We start from the raw sequence: 21,815 nt of genomic DNA on the forward strand, positions 1-21,815 counted from the left end.
ACAATAATATGTTAATAAATTTAATAAAAGATATAATAAATAATATTACTATTTTATTTAAATTTAATTTATTTATTCATTTTTTGTTAAACATTTATTATATTATTAGGAAATTATAGATTACAAAATGTTTTTTTTTAAATGATTTTTTTGATTTCATTTCGCTCAAATTTGTTAGATAGGAAACTCGGAGTATGAAAAAATGTTCCTATTGAACCATTATTTTTGACACACTGAATAGTCTTACATGCCAAAAAGGGGACAAGAATAATAGACAACCTGTATGCACCCTATCAAGGAGGTGGTTGAGGAGGGTGGAAAGGAGGCACAACAAATAGACCAGATCTCTCATGCATGTGGAAATCTATGTGCTCAACTCTAGCCTCCAACTCATGCAGGTGATCATTCGTCTAACGCTAGCTCTGACGAATATTAGTCAATTGCTCCAAAATCTCATTATCACTAAACTGGATGTCGGTCATGTATGCCACGAGTTCATTCCTATCCTCATATTGATGCTCCCTAAGGATATTCAGTTTGGCCTTGATTCCTCTTAGTTGCTCCGCGATGGATTCTAAAGTGATTGGTATAACCATGTGGCCCGAGGAGTGGCCTTGTTCCTAAGCTACCTCCCTCGCGTGCTCCACACTGGCAAAATCGGTTGTCGACGAACTGTGGCTGCCTGCGTGATGGTTTGCTCGCCCTTGCTAACCACCGCCTCTACGAGGCTGACCTTGTTAGTGAGGCATAACATAAGTCGCACTAATCCCAGACTGGAAATGGAAATATGACCACAAACTCCACGAAGACACCACCCCCACGACCACGAACATGATACGCACGGACCAAAACACAAGGTGAGGGTAAAAACACTACTACACTACAGATCCCACACAACACAGGGGTGCCCACAAACTTGGTCGACCCCAGGCAATTCATCCAATCAAAAGAGCAGAATTTAGAAGGAGACTTATGTAACCACCCCGCCCATACGGTTACATGCTGCACAAAACAACCAAATAGGGATTGTTGGAGATAACCTTCACCTTAAGACAAAACCACCCAAGGTCAGGTCTAACAGAGGGTTGGACTGAAGGAAAACTATACCCTTGAGCAACAGGAAGAGACAAAGTCCCCGAGGCACAGAGGAATCTCCACTTGAAAGCCGTTGGGCACACCCCCTCACAAACTAAAAAGACCACATAAAGACTCTATTATATGCACGATCAACAGGGTTGGGTTCCAACCATCTACTCAAAACCTCGAGCCCATAAAAGCGTTCAAATGCAACCAGAATACCACCACCTTCAAAAAGAAAGCCTCATAAAAAAACCTCAACCAGATAACAGTAGGTACCTGAAAGCCACAGAACGCCAGGCTGAATGAGGGTCTGCTCCGCTGACTAGAGCCAGAGTTTCCACTGTCAAGTCCAATACTAAGAGGGAGGTCTGTCAAACAATTCAAATGCGCTATAAGGTCCTAGATGAATGCTTGAGAATTAAGCAAGATACAAATTGTTGCATTAAGACTTGTTGTTGCTCGACGCTGGTTGTTCAACATTCAAAGTAAGCTCGCATGGCCAACCTTATTCACCTTACCACCACTCATCTCCCAAACCTCATAAGCCTTCCAAAACCTCCTAAAAGACATTATAAAGTTAGTCGCTGTGTCTAAAATGATTACAAGATAGCGATCCTGTCCCATAATACCGTTCATTACTTAGGACATGTCTGCCAAAAAAAGAAAACCCCGAAACCAATTAACCGCGAATTTGTACACCGGTAAAAAATATTTAAATTTAATTTTTAAATAATATATTAACCAATTTAATTTGTCATAAATACTATCCTTAAAAATAATAATAAATACTATAACAAATTATTAAAATATACTTTATCCCATTGCTTAATTCATTTACCAATGCGTGGAATATGCCCGTGCCCCTTTTTCACGTATCAAAAAAATAATAATAAAAATAATAATAAAAATGTTATATTAGTATTAAGTTTGAGAAGACGATTCAATCAAATTAATTAAAGAATTATATTTTAAAATCAGTTTTATTTTTTTGGAATATTATAAATTTTATTTTTATTTTTTATGGGTAAATCTTTTTGTATTATATAAGTTGTAATCAAAATTTAATAAGAAGATTGAAAATCATTACGATTAGATTATTATAATATACATTAATATATTAGATTATTATAATATACATTAATAAATTATTATTATTATTTAATAAATTTTCTCATATGAATAAATATTCATATAAATGAAATCATAACGTATAATTATAAATAATATATAAATAATATCATTTGAGATAATGACGTATAATTATAAATAATGTATAAATAATATTATTTAAAATAAAAAGTAAATTATATTCATCTCAATTTTAAATAAAAGTAATGTTATTTGAAAATTCATGATTCTATTATTATAATTTTAAAATGATATTACAGGATATTGTTACAACTTTAATAATGATAATATGAAATATTGATTTTTTTCATAAATATTATTTAGGTTAAGATTGTTTTTGTGTTTTTAATAAGTTTTAAAATTGTGCTGCATTATGATTTGTTTTTTAATATAAATAAATATGTTAAGAATTAGAGATTTCAGTATATTAAAAGTTTAATCCAGTAAAAATTATTAATAGGTTATTTTAGGTGATGTGGTTTTCTTTGAATAATAATGATGGATAAAATCATATTTACCAATATCACCAAATAACAATTGTTTTCATTGATGGTTTACAACTAAGTTATAATACTTTTTGTCATCTTTAAGAAAAAAAAAAGGAAAAAAAGGAAGCTACTAAGTAATTAACAACATCCTTTCAAATTTTGATGCTAATCCAGTGATTTTAGTGTCATACCTTCCAGTATTCTTGCTCTTGCAAATAAATATCATTGGCCCAATGGAATGTTGCACCCTTTTTACTGTGGGGGTGTACAAATACACGTTATTGTGCTTGTGGTGATGCCATGTAAGTGCGTCAATGCCTCAAAAATGGTATGATTTGTGTTTGTGAACTTTTGATTCTTGGATCATTGCCATATAACAATTTAGACCATATATCTTTACAAGAAAATAAGCATATATTCATCTAAACACTCTAATAATTATTTTCAACCATTATTATCAAAATATATATTCTAATATTAAAATTTTATTCTCACATTAATACTCTCTCTTTATTTATATTACAAAACATTCACTTCTATAAACCTTAAATACCCTAGATATTATAAAAGAAATTCCATATGAACATTAAAAAAAATGTTTAATTTTTATTATAATCAAATCTTAAATAAAAAATGACAAGCTGGCCAATTAATATAATCAACTTTATATGCTTATTAAATTTTTTACGATATTTTAAACCTAACTTCTTTACTTCTTTTAAATAATAGTAGAAGAAGAGTCAGTAGTTTACTAATTATACACATACTTATCATTACTATCACCCTTTCTTTCTAAATATTCATGTGTTAAATTGATCCTTCAAATATATTAAACAAATACTTATCATTACTATCACCATTTTTAAACATGGTATTATACAAATACTTATCAATAATAGAAAAAGAGTCACTAGCTTCACTAATTATACACATATTTATCATTGTCAACCCATTACATGATTCATGTGTTGAATTGATCTCTCAAATTTATAAATGGATTAGGAGATTTGAACTATTAATATTTTATTCATAATATGGAGTTGTGTTTTCACTAATTATACAAATATTTATCATTGTCATCACATCACTAAACATGATTCATGTGTTGAATTGGTCTCTCAAATTTATAAATGGATAAGGAGATTTAAATCATTAATATTTTATTTATAATATGAAGTTGTGTTTAGTATGATTTTTTGGAGTTTCGAGTGTGAGAAATTAGTTGAAAATTTTGAGGTGAAATTTGATTTGTGTTATTTAAACTAGTTTTTTTTTACTATATATATGAATTCAACACCTTGAAAGGGCACTTTTATTGTGTAGAGATTACCCATCAATAATGTGATTTCAAAGAATTCCTTCCAAATTTTAGAAAACATAAACGAAAAATTCCAACAGAAAAATTTCCAAAAAATCATTAAAAACAACTCATTTACAATAATACTAATTAAATTGACCAAAAACAATAAATTTAATAACAACATAAAAATTTTCAAAAAATCATTAAAAACAACTCATTTACAATAATGCTAATTATATTGACCAGAAAACAATAAATTTAATAATATTATTTATATAACTTTAAAATTAAATTATTATTATTAATATTTTTATTTATATATATTTTTTTAATATTTCATTACCCACCATCCTGGTCATTTAACACGAACACGGAAAAGAAATTATGATTCTAATCGATCGAATTGTGATCACCAAAAAGACATCGACAAGTGGTAGATAAATAGCGGTAATACAAATAATTAAAAAAAAATATATTAAAAAAACAGCAAGATATTTTGTTTTAAATTTTAAATAAAATAAAATGCATACGTGGGAGCGCTCGGAGGGAGGAGAAGAGGATTACGTGTGGCTACCAATTAAAGTGCAAAATATTTCAAATGAACGCGATCGAATCTCGCCCACTCCACTCAAGTCCATATGGGCTCGGCAGAGGACGGAGCAGGGATATATTCAATGAATATATCCCCTCTCGGGAAGCTTGGATCCTTCGAAGTTATGCGCGTCGGGTTCCTGTTCCTTGCAGAGGCGTATTGATTTCCGTCATCAGACGAAGCACATATGCCTCTGGACTAATATGCCGATCTACTGATTGGAATTAGGTATGAGAAATTAACAGAATATTCCACGAAGCGTCCCGGGGCCCCGTAGAAGATTCGATCCCCGGACGCTGCACGACTTCGGGAATTCAAAGTCTTTTTCGTCAGTCAAATTGGGGAAGTAGATCTCACGCGTGGACTTGAAGGAGGGAATATATGTTCCCCAGTCTGTCTGTTTGTCAATTTGTCAATTGCTCTGAAGAAAGAAAACAGACCAGCAATTCTGTGAGTTAATTCAGCTGATGAGAAGAAATTCAGAAAATATTTGCCTTCCAGTGAAATAAAGATACAGGGTCCGATTTTCATGGTTGTGAATTAGTGATATAGGGTTTGATCGGCCCTACGATTTAAATTTCCGAGCGAATATGAGTTTTCTTGGTTGTGTGCGGTGACTGGAGTATGTAGGGTTTGATCGGCCCTACGATTTCAATTTCCGAACAAGTTTAGTACTATTTTTTTTCTGGTAGTTCGTATTGAATTAAAGATACGAGGTTTGATCGGCCCCATATTTCATCTTCTTGGCAAATTTTGAGCATATCTCGTGAATTAAAGACATGGGCCCTAGGATTTGAATTTGCCAGCCAATTAAGTCTTTTCTGGGCTGTTTGTAGTTAATTAAAGGTGCATGGATTGATCGGTCCGGGAGATTAATTTCTGAGGATATTTGAGCATTTCTGGCTGTCTGGTGAAGTAAATAGATAGGGTTTGATCAACCAGAGGATTTCAATTTCCGAGCAAATCTTAAGCATTTCTAGTTGCAGGTCGTCGCAATTTCCGGTATTCAGAAATTCAAGAAATCGACTTTTGTCTGTTAATCGTGGTAGATTTTTTTTTTCGGGAAAATATTTTTTGTGGCAAAGATTGGAGTGGTTTTAAAGACGTAGGGTTTGATCGGTCTTCTTGAGTTCAATTTCTGAGCAAATTAAAGTATTTTTTGGCTGCAACTTATTTTAATTTAAGCATTTCTTTTCTTGTTGCTAGTAATTGCAAGCATCGAAGCTCGAAAATTCATGTCGGGCGCTGGCCAGGCCGTTGACCTTGCTTCCTTCTCCAAAATGGAATCTATGCCAAAGACACAGCGGGATAATCGTCGGGCCGAATGTTGCAATCCTGTGAGAAATACAGGCGAGGTGTCCTTAGAGCATGTTATGTTAGCTTTGAGGGAGACGAAAGAGGAGAGGGAATTGAGGATCCGGAGTCTGTTTAATTTCTTTGATGCAATGAACAGTGGGCACCTTGACAATTCGCAAATTGAGCGGGGTCTACAGGCATTGCGGATACCGGCCGAATACAAGTATGCCAAGGATCTGCTTCAAGTTTGCGATTCTAATCAGGATGGTCGTGTCGAGTACCAGGAGTTTCGGCGGTATATGGATGACAAGGAACTCGAGCTTTACCGCATTTTTCAGGCGATAGATGTGGAACACAATGGCTGCATTTTACCTGAAGAGCTATGGGAAGCACTCGTTAGAGCAGGTAAGCCCGTGTCGATTGTTTTGAGCTAAATTGCATGGATTTATTGAAAAGTTGATTTGGACAAATAAGTAAAGGTTCCAACAGGGAAGGGCCCTTTCAAAAGTCCGTTCAATTCTGAATCTGATGCTTCTTTGTTTTCCAAAATTCATGTAAATCATCATATAGGCGATAGAAAACGTTTTGAAGAAAGAATTGAATTGTGTGGCAGTTGTTTCTCTGATTGCTATTCAAAGAGCTCATTATTGTTGATTATGTTTTGTCACAAGGAGATAATTTTTGTTGCTTCTGGTGTAGGTATGTAATTCAGAAAGTATAAGGATCCTTGCTAGCAATAGTTGCTCCCAAAATGCAGTTAATTGCCGTGTCGATGCAAGGCCAACTGTTTTGTTCTTTGATATTTATGATAGGTTCCAATTCCAGTGACCAATGTACCTACTGAAAGACCAAAACCTTTCATCACCTGGATGATTTAAACTGTCATTTCCTGCTTTCAAATTGAAGGATATCCTTTTTGAGCTTGTATATTGCAAAACAATTGCTGCTTTGAAAGAGTGAAAAATTGGATGCTGTAGTTGTCATTTATTGCGGAGTCCACGAAGAAAACCAAAGGTGCTTGTGCAGGCTCCTTCAGGTTGCAAGTTCCTTGGAATATATGCATGTCTTATGAGGATTGCTCACTCTATAAGTTGTTGTGCAAGTCACATAGGGTGTATTCTCTGATTCTCTATTTGGAAAGTGACGGGAGCCTTTGTGAGACGTGAAATGGGTTAAGAATTCATAGTTTAGAAATCGCAAAGTCTACAGTAACCAGCAAACAGAAAGGCATGCTTAGCAGCTAAAATAAATTCGCAAAAGTAAGGAGTCAGGGCCACTAGTACATAGTTCATACGGGTTAATCAGAAGGGCCATGGGGGGCGAATTGGTGATTTTAGAGCATGAGGATAGCCAGGAGTCAAATGAATATATGGAAGAAAACATTTAATTATAAAACAATAAGCAAGTGAACAAGTTTGGACATGATTATCTATGATGAGTTACGAGAAGCCGAGGTCATGCAATGTGCGCATTAAGTTGTTCGGTCCGCTTCTCTTAAATTCCAGCCTTCAAAATTTTAAAGTTAATGTCAAAATATCTGCCAAATTGTCCATATAAATGCGGGTGAGAGTTTTAACCAAACGCTGAACAAATCACTTGAGCAATGTCTACTATGCCACGGCTATGGTTATGGTGCAACTTCATTGCTTCAACTTAAAATTACAAGATTGACCATTACTGGGGTTTGAGGTTCTGATGCAACCAATACAAGTATTACTATTCAATAAGTGAAAAGGTCATAAGTTACAACTGATTGAAATATCTATGAAGACAAACCTCAGGTCAAGCAAGGATGCACTTTAACGCCAGCACAGGCAAAAGAGAGTTATCTCCCTGGATCTGTGATTTGCCTAATGTCTCCGTTGAGAAACTTATTTTTGCTCGAGCAATCAAGTAAAATATGGTGATGGGATGTTACCAGTGTTATTAGAACCGGAATGGTCACTGAACCAGTGGACCCCTAAAACTGGAAACCTGCTGGAACTGGACATGAACTGGAAAAAAAAACCATATGACCAAAAAGTACATAAAATATTCATATTTTGATTAAAAAATATATGTTTATATACATCCATGTGAATCCAAACTATTAGACACAAATATGCAAAGTTTTCTCATGAACATAGCAAGGGTGCATATAACCAAAATAGCACTGAGTGAAATCCATATCTGAACTGAAATACATAGACAAAAAGTTCATAGCAAGGGTGCATATAACCAAAATAGCACTGAGTGCAATCCATATCTAAACTGAAATACATAGACAAAAAAACTCTAAATGCGGGCATTTAGATTGCCAAACCATCATGCTACAACAAGTAACTACATATCATCACTATCATTACCTATATTATGATCCTCAACATCAGGGTCATCCTCTGCCCCCTCCTGTAGGCTCTAGCCTTTGTCTCTACCTCGAATCTTGATCCCCAAGGGACATCCGTCAACACACTGCAATTTAGATGAAACTCCCTAATCCAAGCACTAAAATGGGTAGGAAAAGCTTAACATGCCTAATTAATGATTTTGCTAGATTGAAGGGTACATTTTTACTATGATCATGATTCATGATAGAAGAGTTCAACAGCCAGTATGTACATATAGGGCCTGGTGCTTTTGATTAAAGCTGGTTATATACTCTTCTAAATGATAGAATTCAAAGGAAATGTTGCAATCCTGCCAATCCTAAAATTCTGATAACTGCCAAGTCCACTCAATTCCAAATGGGATCTAAAATTCTACTTTTTACATATGAAGTCCAGTGAGATTGGGACCATTCTCAAATATCCTGAAATACCTATTGGTATTGTTAAAAATTTAAGTAAAAGTTGAAAAGGAAATATAAAGGAGAAAAATAATAGAACAAGAAAGATAAAGGAGAATGTCAATTTTTACTTTAAGATTTTAATATTACCATTAATTAGTAGGGTTTTGTTCTTTTTTATTTTTATTTTTAAAATTTTGAGAATAATGTTTATACATCAGCATATGGACTAGTTTGGAACTGGCTGGTTTTGGCAAAACCAGTTCAGTTCTGATAACATTGGATGTTTACCTGTCAAGCCTTTCTAACTTTGTATCAAAAAGAGCCTACAGCTAAAATAGTTATTGGTGCTTGCTAGGTGCTGATGATGTATGCCTGACTAATACGGAAGTTACAACATATTCGATGTAATATACGTCGACAGAAACCCTGTAAAATGAGTGCCTGGTTCATTGTATGCTTTTGGCAAGTCATGGACATTATTATTGTTTTTTTTTACTAGATCCTGGCCAACTGCTATGTATTCACCTCTATCTTGTTATTAAAGGTTTATGTATTGCTGATTTATAGTTTTAGAATCATCATTGATATGTTTAATGTATTCCAGAAATTCTATTTTTCACAAAGGCCCAGGGAGGGGGATGGCTGTACAGAGTCAAGACCTCCCAAATTTCAAGCTACCGCAGGGAACACTGAATAGGATATAGGGACCCCCACCCTCATCATAGTATAGAAAAGGACTAGAAAATATCAAACATTGGTAATTTTGTTATAAATGAATCATGTTTATTTGTTAATCACAAATAAACACAATGTAAAATCCGGTCGCTCAATTTGAAATTCAATTAGGTGCAACCATACATTCATATATCCACATCTGGTTTCTGCCATGGTATAAAAGTTTTATATGACACAATATTAATCTCTATATAATCCTAGATACATCAGTGATGATTCATGATACAAAATCAAAACAAAAAATAAGAGGAGCAAACTACTATAGGCTTAAACAGCCACAAGCCAGATTATTAAAGATACAAAATGAAGACAAAAAGTACTAGGAGCAACACTATACAAGCTTAAACAGTCATAAGTCAATTCTTTGTAAAATTCTCCCCTCCCCTGCCCACACAAGTCTCTTCTCTTAGTTGAGTAAAATCCTCAAACCCCTATTTCATCCTTGCTGCTGCATCCACATTAGGCTTCTATGAGATAAATGTGCTTTTAGTTTTTGAAACCATTTGTAACCTAATTATTCTGGCCTTTTGTTGCAGGGTCATTTTTCTATATATTTTAACTCCCGTGCACAAAATGCACAAAAGGTTTTGTTTCGACTGGCTACAACTTCAAGTAAAACCTTCATTGCAACTGCTGTGATATAGCCATTTTTGTGACCCACAATAGTTTAGGGTTATCTTTGTCATATATTAAAGGAGCGATCTTTTGTAGGTCGAATGGGTGCTTGTTAATTCTACTTTTTTTTAATGGACTTTTGGTTCCAAACCCTCTTTGAACTATACTCTTCTTGTTTCTCCCATTTGGCTCACTTCCGTTTCACTACAAAAAATTGGACAAACCATTCTTTCTTTGTTTTTGTTGAGCCCTCAACAAGCCCCCAAATTTGGGTGAAACTTGGGGCCCCACTTTTGTCACTTGTCAGAGTATGCTTTTTTCTTTGGAGTTACACATTGACCTTGGTTCTTTATTGCCTTTGCGCTGATTCTTTCTTCCAATTGGGCAAGTTAGACTAGTCTTCATGTGGTATTTGCTAGGTGTTGATTTATTTTTTCTTGAATTTGATTTCTTAGACGATTTTGGTTCTTTTGTTTTATGCCCTAGGCCATTTTTGTCCTTGATCTCTAGATTGGGCTTGATCCTCATATCAGGTCTCTTTTGCAGTTATTCCACTTGATTAGCCCATCGATTTATGAATGGCCTGATATTTGGATCAAATCCTCCTTTCACTAACTTGGTGTGGACAAGTCCCGACTTTAGAATCGGTCTCGATCTCTTGATGTACCCATGCTTACTCCTTTTAACCTCTCTCCCTTATGGATTTTCAATCAAGTCAAGATCTTTTTGAAATTGATTTCTTAATCGACATCGGCGTCGAGATTGGGTTTTCTTTTCACTTTCGCACTATTACATTGCCCTGATGTAGAAATCGACCTTGATATCAAAATCGAGCCATCATGTCATTATAAAGACCATACCTATTACAAAATCAGAAAGGCATAAATATTTTCTTATGTTGATAATTATTTATGATATCTTTGTGTTCTTATTAATTTTCTTATGTTCTTTTATCTTTGTTTCATCAAGCAATCATCAAAACAAAACACGAAGATCAATGACAATAGATGTAGGCATTCAATGGGGAAAATCCAATCAAACTCTTCCACTAGCAAATTCAAGTTGAGATAGACCAAGACCCTAGGCCAAAAGAGCTTCCTCCTCCACCAAGTCAACTTTTCCTTCCAATAGATGATCTCTCCCAAAGTCACCAAGTGTCAGCTTCTCAAATGCAACTTCAACCCAAAATTTTGACCCCTAGCTTCAGAATTTTGGCCCAGCTTCAGGATTGCAGTTTCGGCCCTTCTAGCAACTCAGCAGCTTCACACGTGTGAGAGAAAGAGAGAAAATTTCGACGACCCTTCCAGCAACTCAACAACTTCACACGTGTGAGAGAAAGAGAGAAAATTTCGACTTCTTGTGCTTGACAAAGTCTTCATTCTTTTTCACTAGCCCTTTTCTCCTTGTTCCTTGAATTTCACACTTTTTCTTGTCCCAAAAAATTGCAGATTGAACTTGTTGAGTGAGTGCTCCAAATGAGGTCGAGTTGTTGCCTTTATATAGGAGATTATGCCATTTAATTAGGCCGACTTGTCCAATTTGAGGCCGACTTGGTGGAGGAGGCCTAGAAGACCTAATTTGCATCAAAATAAATTTGTTTCTTGATTGACAATGCCCAAGAAGGGTCTATTACATTATGACATGGACAGCGACACTTGACATAAGGACACTAGAAACCTATAAACCATTGACCCAAGCATGAAACACATGCTTTACTAAGTCAATTTCTTTAATAATAAAATTCATTTTTCTTTATTTTGACAAAGACATTACATCATGACTCAAATACAATTATGAAGACCGACACTAGTTACATTCTTCAACACTCCCTTTTAACTAGGGTAGATTCAATCTAATGATAATCACCCTAACAAGAATATTTAAGATTCAAAATCCTAGACATAACGATGTCAATAATGTAAAGCAAATTTCAAAAGAGAATGAACATACCTTTTCTATGAAGAGAACCTTGTAACAAAACTTGTAGTTTAAGACATACCTTGAATTGTTCTTTAACAAACCTTGTAGGACATCAATTCTTGAAGGGCTTCCTTTGCAATAGAACTTATTCCATGCTTCAAGTCTATCCTTTGAAGTCTCCTCCATAACCTTTGTATATTCTGTAATCTTTCCTACCAAGGAAAATATAAAGAAAAGGTTATTAGCACACAATACAAGCAAATCTTGATATGAGGAGGAAACCAAACATAAAAGAGGAAACAAAGAACAAAATACTTATCTTTTGGTAAAATGGTGGAGGCTCCCTCTTAATTCAATCTTTTTGAGGGACACCTACAACTTATTAAAATAATTCAAAAATGTTCTAACAAGACATGTTAGACCTACAAACTCTAGAAATCAAAACATAAAGGAAAACAATACAAAACTTAGAATAGAAGACTAAGAAGGATATGTAAGAGAGGACTTAATAGTATAAGTCTTTGACTTCTGATTCTTTAGCCTTGTTCTTCTTAGGTGGAGCTTCATCGGTAATATTTGCTTGTTCCCTATCTCTCTTCTTATTCCTTGGATTCTCAGGACATTGATTTTTGTAATGACCCATCTTATGACAGTTGTAACATTCAATCTTGGATAGGTCAACTTTCTTCTCTGGTCCTTTGAACTTCTTGAAGGTCCCCTTCTTCTTGTGATGAGAAAAATAGGCATTAGAGTTGTTGTTTTCTTCATCCTTCTTATTGTTGTTTACTAATGATATTTTAGCTTCTTCTTGACTGCATGCATTCCACATTTGTTCAAATGTTGGAGTATCCTTCCTACTGCTAATTTATGATGAAAAAACACTCCAAGATTTTGGTAGACCTAGAAAGTTAGCCATTGTCATCTTAGTAGTTCTTCCTAGTGTTGTACCCCCACAGATTAGAAGTCAAAACGTGAAATGTGCAAATCCATGAGTGAATTGTGGATGACAATGTGCACTTGAATTTTGGAATCTCTCTTTGCTTGGAAAATCGAGGTTCTTGGACCTGTGGGAATTGTGACAGTTCCGCAGGCCGAACCGCAGTTCTAGCACAATTTCGCCACGCTCCCCACGCGATTACGAAAAGCACTGACATGGTTCTACAAGGCACTTATTATTTGGAATTCTAGAAATTTGTAACATTCTCCTTTATCTTTCATTTTTATTCCTTTCCTTAAATTTTTAACATTATCATGAAATGACTTACGATGTTGGAGAGTGGTTCCAGCATCATCAAACTTCATATGGAGAAAATAAAATTTCATATCTCATTCAAAATTCAACAAACTTAACATTTTTCAGGATTTCAGGATCGATGGGATTGTGGCATTTCATTAGATTATATCATGTATGAGGGTATGTGATTGGCATTTAATTGAGAGCACCATGCCCTATATGTACCCCAATGTTGGTGGTGTTGATTGTTGAACTCCTTTGTTATGGCCTTAGCAAAAATGTATCATGCACTCAAGTCAAAATCATTGATCAGGCATGTTAAGCTTTTTCTACCATATTTTAAGGCTTGGATTAGGTAGTTTGATCAAAATTTGGCAATGCTAACTAATATCCCTAGAGAATTGAGGTAGAAGCAAAGGCTAGACAAAAGGAGAAGAATCTAGTTTCTAGATGGTTGATGCTCGAATTACTGCTCATTAATGTACTATGGATGTCGTTTCTATCTTGATTTGTGTACAATATGCATGCTTTGATATATTCTACAACTAATTTGGCATTTTCGATGTTTTTTGAATATAAATGCAATGATATATATATATATATATATATATATATATATATATATAGAGAGAGAGAGAGAGAGAGAGAGAGAGAGAGTCTTCTAGAACACTTCTCTTTCGAAGATTTTTGGGAAATGACGGTTCTGATGCTTTTCTTCCAAAAAAACATACTTGCTTCGTTCTCGCTTTATGCAACATTGGTTCTTCCTCTCTCTTTTGTTTGGCTCTTCTCTAACTCAAGTGGGATATCCTCAAATAAGATTGTTAAGGCCATGGAGTGGGGGTTTTAGGTGATATGAGAAGAGTAAGCCTTAACAAAATGTATGGTTTTTGTAGTATATATGGAAGGGGGTGGAAGTACGGAAAGGGATATGGAAGAAAAAGAGAATGGAGGAAGAGGGAAACAGGTTAATGAAATGATGAGGGACCAATGCCTATCAATCTAGGGGTTGATGGAGTCATGGAGCATTGCAAAATGAATGAGCTTGTTTGCCACCATCAAATACTTAAAGCTAGGCTATGAGGTAAAAGGACTAGTTTGACACTTTGCACCAACTTAGATAAAAGATCTAGTTTGATACCTCCATCAACTAATTGTGTCAGGGTTGCAGGGGAGTGCCCCCCCCCCCCCTCACGCTCCAATAAGTGAACCACGAGCAATCTCTGAATCGCTGTGGGGATCCATGGAGTGAAATTTGCTACTGTGGAGGCCCATGGCTCTCAACGCTCACCCTACATGTGCCAATGTAACCCTCTAGAGGATTAGGACCCCGTATAGGGAGACTAAACCCCAAATGGAAACCATCTGCAATCCTGCATAAGATCCAATGCATCCCTTAGCCTTCCAGTCTACGTTACCGGATCCGGCAGCATAGGTGTAAAGATCTCCGTATCCTCGGATCTGATCCGGATCCGGATACGGATACGCAAGAATACGGCTCAAATACGACAGGTGGCGGATGTGCTTTTTTGGAAACGGCTCCTCCTCGCCAGAAACGTATTTCTATTATAAAGCCGGAACCCGCATAACTATTGCCCAAATTCTGAACCCCGAAAAAGTTAAAAATTAAAATGGGTGTATGCGTTGGAGTTTAGGGTTTTCGCTTTTTATGCTAGTTAAAGTTAGGTGGTCCCTATTTGGTCGGCAGTGCACCCAACAGGCGGAACAGAACAGAACAGGCTTTCAGTGTTTGGCGTTTAGCGTTCAGCATATTCCTTCCGGGCCCAGCGTTTGTCATTTAGCTTTCAGCCTTTCACTTTCAGCGCTTCTTCAGGGCCCAGCGTTTGTCGTTCAGGGCTGTTCAGGTTCAGGTTCAAGTTTCAACGTGTGTGTCGGCTGGACCAATAAACTGCGCAAGGTATTTTAATTTTTTTATATTACCGCCATTTCAATGCGCTGAAGCCTGAAATCTTTCCCACGGCCGCATTTTTTTATATAACTACAACCGCACTATTTATAAACGATAACCACAGCAGCGTTTTATAATTTATAATGTAGAAACGATAAGTTATAACCACAGCCGCATTTATAATTTATAACGACAGCCGCATTATTTAGAAACGATAACCGGTTAATTTTTTTGAAAACCTGTTTTGAACTAGCAACCTGTTTTGAAAACCGGTTATTATCAGCGTTTACGGTTTACCCATTCTGTGCCATTATGTTTATTCCGCCTTTTTTTATGTATTGATAATTTGAAATATATATATATATATATATAAATGGACCTTTCAAATGAACATTGAAAAGAAATTCAAATCATATATATTTTAGTTTTTATGTATTGATATTTCAATTTGATATATACATAATATAATATATTATAATAATAATATATATACGTAGCTTTCACATGAATATTAAAATTTCATATATATTTTAGTTTTTGTATATATATATATATATGTTATTTAATTCAAATTGTGTATTGATATATATATGTTATTTAATTCAAATTGTGTATGGATAATTATTAAATTTTAATACGTTATATTTTGAATTTTATATGCAGTAGTGAGTAACGTAATCTGTATATCATTATGGAGCCATCATAGCGCGAGCAAAGTGAAAGGGGAAATCATCAAGACAGACCCAAAATCTCCTCTATGGCAGTATGTGGAGATTATTGGAAAAAATCCCGGAGGTGGTTCATTTAAGTGGAAGTGCAATGAATGCCAAGATATAAAAAATGGTTCATATACTAGAGTGAAGGCCCATCTCATTGGGCAAACTAACACAGGGGTGCAAGTATGCACCAGGCCAAAAGATGCAAATGGCAAACTTGGCAAAGGTTTGAGTCCTGGAAAAATGCAATTCTATGCATCTTTGCAAGACGTTGCTGATAGGAAGCATGCTAAGGGAAAATACCCTGTGCAAAGCTCTACAACTAGGCCTCCATTGCCATTTAGGCCTACTGCCACAACTAATAAAAGGTCCACTCTAGGCCCTCTTGAAGCAACATTCAATAATCAAGGTAGAGAGATAGCTGATGAACATGTAGCTCGTTGCATCTATGCAAATGGGCTAGCATTCAATTTGGTGCATTCCCCTTATTGACAACAAATGATTAAAGCAGTTAATGAAGCGCCGAAAGGGTACAAAAGCCGTGGATATGAAAAGGTCCACACTACTTTGTTGGCATCAGAGAAACAATCTGTGGATAGACAACTACAGGCAATCCGGGATACATGGGCAGAAACACGGGTGTCCATCATTTCTGATGGATGGAGAGATCAAAGAAACCGTCCATTAATTAACATTGTTGCAGTATGCCCCCAAGGGGCAATGTTTTTGAAGGCTGTTGATTGCAGTGGAATAGAGAAAGATGCATCTTTCATATCCACAATTCTTATTGAGGCAATAGAAAGTGTGGGGCCACATAATGTTGTCCAAGTCATTACGGACAATGCACAAGTTTGATTGTGGAGGGTCAATATGATCACATCTTTTGGACTCCATATGCAGTACATTCATTGAACCTTATGCTTGCCAAGATTGGTGAGATTGAATGGATTAATGAAATATATGTAGCAGCGAAAGAAATCCAAATGTTTATAACCAATCATTCAATGTCCCAGGCCATTTATAGAGGTTTTGCAAAGTTGGAGCTACTAAAGGTATTTTCTTTTAATCAATCTTATTTGTATTGAAAATTCTTTTAATTGCAAATTTATATATGATTTCTCATTTCAATTTGAGATTTGACTTTTGTACTTTTTGAAACTTGTAGGTTGCTGAAACTCGTTTTGCCTCCCACACTCTTGTCATAAAGAGGCTTGTGGAGGTGAGACAAGTATTACAAGCAATGGTCATTGACCCTCTTTGGGAATCATGGAGGACTTCCACTTCTGATAGAGGGCAAAAAATCAAGTCCATCATTCTTGATGATGCATGGTGGGACAAGGTCCAATACCTTCTACGGTTCACTGAACCAATCTTGACCTTGATCAGGGCATTTGATACAGATACACCTTGCTTGGGCGAAGATTATGAAAACATTGATAGTATGTTGGAGAGGATAAGGGAAATTATCAGAGCAAGTGAAAATGACCCTGATGAAACATTCTATTATTTAGTGAAGGACATAGTTACAGAAAGGTGGAACAAAATGACCACACCATTACACCTTCTGGCATATGCATTGCACCCTAAGTACTATCGTTCCAAAGTTTTGTCTTTACCAGGTAGAACAACGCCAAACAAGGATTCAGAAGTGGTACAAGGATACAAAACAGCTTTAACGAAAATTTATAGAGATATGGGAGTTGCAATGGAAGTCCGCCAAGAATTTGGAGGGTTTGTACAGTCTACAGGTAGCTTTTCAGAGCCAGTAGCTATGGACGATCGAGGACATCTTAATCCTATTACTTGGTGGGGCTTCCATGGTGGGGATAACATTCATCTCTCTACTTTAGCTACCAAGTTATTATCACAGGTTGCTAGTTCCTCATCAGCTGAGAGGAATTGGAGTACATATGGCTTCATCCATTCAGTGAAGCGAAACAGGTTGGGAGCGGCAAAGGCTGAGGATCTTGTTTATGTTCATTCCAACCTCCGTCTTCTATCACATGTTGAACCAGAGTATAAAGAGGTCCGAGCAGGATGTGGGATGTGGAGTCTGAGATCTCTAACTTGAACCTGACACTAAATGCCATGACTCACCTCAACCTACTTGAGGATATTGTTCCACCACCAATCCAGCCTACTGATGCAACTTCCTACATTCCAGGACCCCATCATCTATTCATGATGTAGAGTTGCAATATGCAGAAGATAGAGATCCATTTGAAGATATGTAAATGTATTTACTATTATCATTTATGATATCATGATCCTTTTTGTTACTTTGTATGACAGATGATGCATCATTTCAGTGTTCATATTGATAATATATCTAATGGTTTCGGTTCTAAAAGTGTTTGATGGTTCAATGGAGTATTTGATTTTTGAACTCTAAAGTGCTTTTTAAAATTTTAAAAAATATTATTATATTTTATTTTTTTTGTACGTGATGTATCCTTGCCATATCCAGATCTTGGATTTTCAAAAAACTAGCGGATCCGGATCCGTATCCGAATCCTGGTAACTTAGCTTCCAATACAACAAGTCATTAGAGAAATCGAGTAAATGAGCTTACCTAATCATGGACCACAGGTGGGGACTTCATAATGGTTTGCCCTTCCATAATGGGCTTCAGGATGTGCCAATGTCACCTAAACTCCAAATGGGGTTAACCAAGTACTCTATTAGGTGGTTTCTACTTCTAAAAGGGATAATATTCAAGGTACATCCTTCAAAAGGTGGTGGCATGTGACAAATATGGTGAATGAAGTAGGGTATGAGAAAGGACAACCCTGGGTCACATGCTGCGGTGCAAGGGTAGCTAATAAGAGGGAAGCCCACACTTGGGTTTATAATGTATAGGAGGGAGAAATCATGGTACATGAGGTGCCCCGACCTTGATTTTTCCATCCTTCTTTTATGCCTTTTGGCTTTTTATGATTTTTCTTTGATTGATTGCTCGGTGCTCAAGGGTTAGAGCATGATGTGTAAGATATAGCAGTGAAATCCCCCTTTTAAGGTGGGGCGTTTCATCACCCACCAGGGGTTGGGACAATCATGGCTTCCTTATATGATGAAGAAGGCTCATAGAACCTGTAGGAACCAGGGTGATGGCCATGATGATGGGGTAGAGCTCATGTATTGGCTTTTGCCCAAGTGCTAAATGTTTTTGTCCCGACCATCTTTTGCATTTTGTGGTACTTTTCTTGTTGAATGTGGCCATATATGCTTTTAACTTTCTTTTCAGCTGCATCAACCTCTGGGTTTCATTCCAGGCCATGACCCATGTTGTGGGCAAGCGGAAGGGGCAAGCTAACCGATTGTGGACCCAATGGAGGAATGTGGACCCAAGTGGGAAATATGATGGATGGGGTAATAATGAATGGAAAGAGGGTAATATAAGCGGATAAGGGAGCGGGACCACACAACCAAAATCAGGGTTTCCCGTGAAATACCATCCCTGGAACTAAATGGTCAATAAAAGAGATCCCACGGGACTAGAATCCAAAGTTAATTCCTAAAAGGGGTCTAGGGGAAGAAAGCACAGACCTAGCCCATTCTTTCTGCCGAATCCCCCCATTAATCCATGCCCAGAAGTGTCCATGATAAGCAAACTACAATACTCAATTTCCAAATAACAAGGCATACCTTTAGATTCGGGAGGCACATCTTCAAACATACGATCATGGCAGATGGGCGAGGGACCACATGGTTGGCTCAGGTGGCAGAGAAGATGACACGATGAGCTAGCTAGTGGTTATAAGGGGCTGTCGACTGAGGACCATCTTGGAGAATTTTTCTTTTCTCCTAGGGATAGTACCCACAAAATGGTGGGTAACATTTGGCTCCAATTGGGAAGTGATCTCTCGAAGAAGTGGGCGAAGCTACTCGAATGGGAGGTCAGGAGAACTCCAACAATCTCTTGGTTACCGTAGACCTGTCACCTGGACATATAATAGATGGAAAAACACGGTGAACATGTTTTTGCGGCGTCTCATGATCACAAATGCTATATTTTAGGCCATAAAATCAACATAAATTAAAATATGCAAACTATTTAACTCACATGGAATGTAAACAACGAATGTGAAAGATAAACATTAGATTGCATATATTATTGACATGATATACATTTATAGTACATTGATGTGACCCTTGGATTCATATTCCAAGTGGTCTCTTGGACTCCGGTGGCTGTTCACATTCCACACTGTTAATTTTAGGTATGTTCTATGGTTAGAGCAATTTATTTCAATTTTCGCAGTTAGCTCAATATCTTTTCCAGATTAGCAATCACATCAGCATTAAAGTAAACTCCAGATAGAACAAAAACATAAATCGCAGAAGACAAGCCAAGACAAGAGGACACAAGACGTGGTGCAAAGCCAGGGACAAACCCCAATTTGGAGAAACCCTTGATCAATTCTTTTTATATGTTCTTCAATAGTTCAACAGAGAGAGAGAGATAGTACGTTTACAACAAAATTCAACATTTTGACTGATTCTCCAAGGTGACTCTTTCACCTATCGTTGTGCTACATTTCGTCATCATGCTACACCTCACCGTGCTGCACCACGCTGCACCCATCATCACCATGCTGCATCTCATCATGCTTCATAAATCATGATTGTACCTATCATTGTATTGCATTATGTGCCATTGCTGCGCCATGTTGCCATACTGACCTATGTGCTGGCTGCATCTTGCTTGCTTGTTGTCCCTACCATGCCTGTTGTCCTTTGCATGCTCGTTGTTGCATGCTAGTTGTCCTTTGCATGCTAGCTGTAACATTGCATGCTTGGTGTATTTGCTGCTAAGTACCATACAACTGTCCCAATGTTAGTTAGTTGTCCCTTGCATGCTGCTCTCCTTCGGAGACAGATGCTCTGGCTGTTCTGGTAGTTTTGGCAGTTTCCGGTAGTTTCCGGTAGTTCCGACAATTCTAGCTATACCCGGCAGTTCCCGGCAGTTTCGGCTTCTGCCCTTTGCGTCAGCTTTCCCAGCAGTTCCGGCAATTCCTGCTATTCCCACCAGTTCCGACAATTCCGACTTTTCTTGGCAGTTCCGACAGTTTTGGGAATTCCAGGAATTCTGGCTATTCTCGGTAGTTTCGACAATTCCAGCTATTCCCAGCAATTCTGGCAATTCCGGCTGTTTCGGCTTTTCCCGATAGTTCCGACAGTTTCCGGCAGTTCCGGCTATTCCCGACAGTTCCGGCTTCTGCCTTCTGGTTATCCCTTAGGATCTCTCCTCCTACTAAAACCCAAAGACAAGTAGAGAGGAAGAGATCCCAAGTGTGTTGAAATTACTTGAAGGCCACCTCTATTTATACTAAAACGTTGAGCACAAGTGGGGTTTATTTGGTTGTTGGCCGACCTTGACGAATTGTCTCATAACACAAATAAATTCATATCTCCATGAATACTTATTGAAATTGGGTGATCTTTAGATCAATCCTACACCTCTCGATGAGAGGGATCCAAGAAAAATATCAGCTTCCATTAATAAGATGACCCACATGCAGTTTGGCCCTAGTTGCCAATTTTAACACTCCCTCTCAACTAGGGAAAACTCCATTCACTGATCCATATGTCCGACTGTACTATCTCTGCCATCAATGCTCTTCACTGCTCTGCTTTGCTGAACCATGAAGAAGAAGAATTGATCGATAATGTCTCATACCATTCTCGACTGACCCGAAGTCAGTTTCATCTGAAGAGAGTGTGTCACTTCACTCTTACTGGCCCGAAGTCAGTTTTATTGATCCAAGATCAATATCACAAGAGAGTGTCTCAAACCACTCATACTGATCCCAGATCAATGGAGGTCATCCTAGCATAGGAGTACGGTAGATACATCGATGCGTCCATTGATAGTACTACTATGGTCCCTAACCCTATTTCCCTGCTCATTGATAAGATGAGAGGTACTTCCCATGAGTCCCAGACTGCATGGGTAGGATGCCTCGACAGGAGAACTAATCATCCTATTTCACAGTTGCCACAGGAGAACTAATCATCCTGGCCCACAGGAGAAC

General features: G+C 36.9%; 1 protein-coding gene across 3 annotated transcripts in view; it reads left to right on the forward strand.

The window, feature by feature from the left end:
* Nucleotides 1-4,605: 4,605 nt before the first annotated feature.
* The window catches only part of LOC149200427 (calcium-dependent mitochondrial ATP-magnesium/phosphate carrier protein 2-like), a 64,482-nt gene continuing 47,272 nt past the window's right edge, over nucleotides 4,606-21,815 (forward strand). Inside the window, exons 1-2 of one of the 3 annotated variants that reach the window (XM_089402737.1) lie at nucleotides 4,606-5,038; nucleotides 5,795-6,289. In XM_089402737.1, coding sequence (XP_089258863.1) covers nucleotides 5,824-6,289 — 466 coding nt within the window. In that variant the 5' untranslated portion in view covers nucleotides 4,606-5,038; nucleotides 5,795-5,823. The other 2 variants (XM_089402736.1, XM_089402735.1) reach the window with 2 other exon arrangements.

The sequence above is a fragment of the Pinus tabuliformis genome, chromosome 2_1 (assembly GCF_031772625.1).
Source record: "Pinus tabuliformis cultivar Carrire ecotype Pingquan chromosome 2_1, CPIR1, whole genome shotgun sequence".
Taxonomy (NCBI): domain Eukaryota; kingdom Viridiplantae; phylum Streptophyta; class Pinopsida; order Pinales; family Pinaceae; genus Pinus; species Pinus tabuliformis.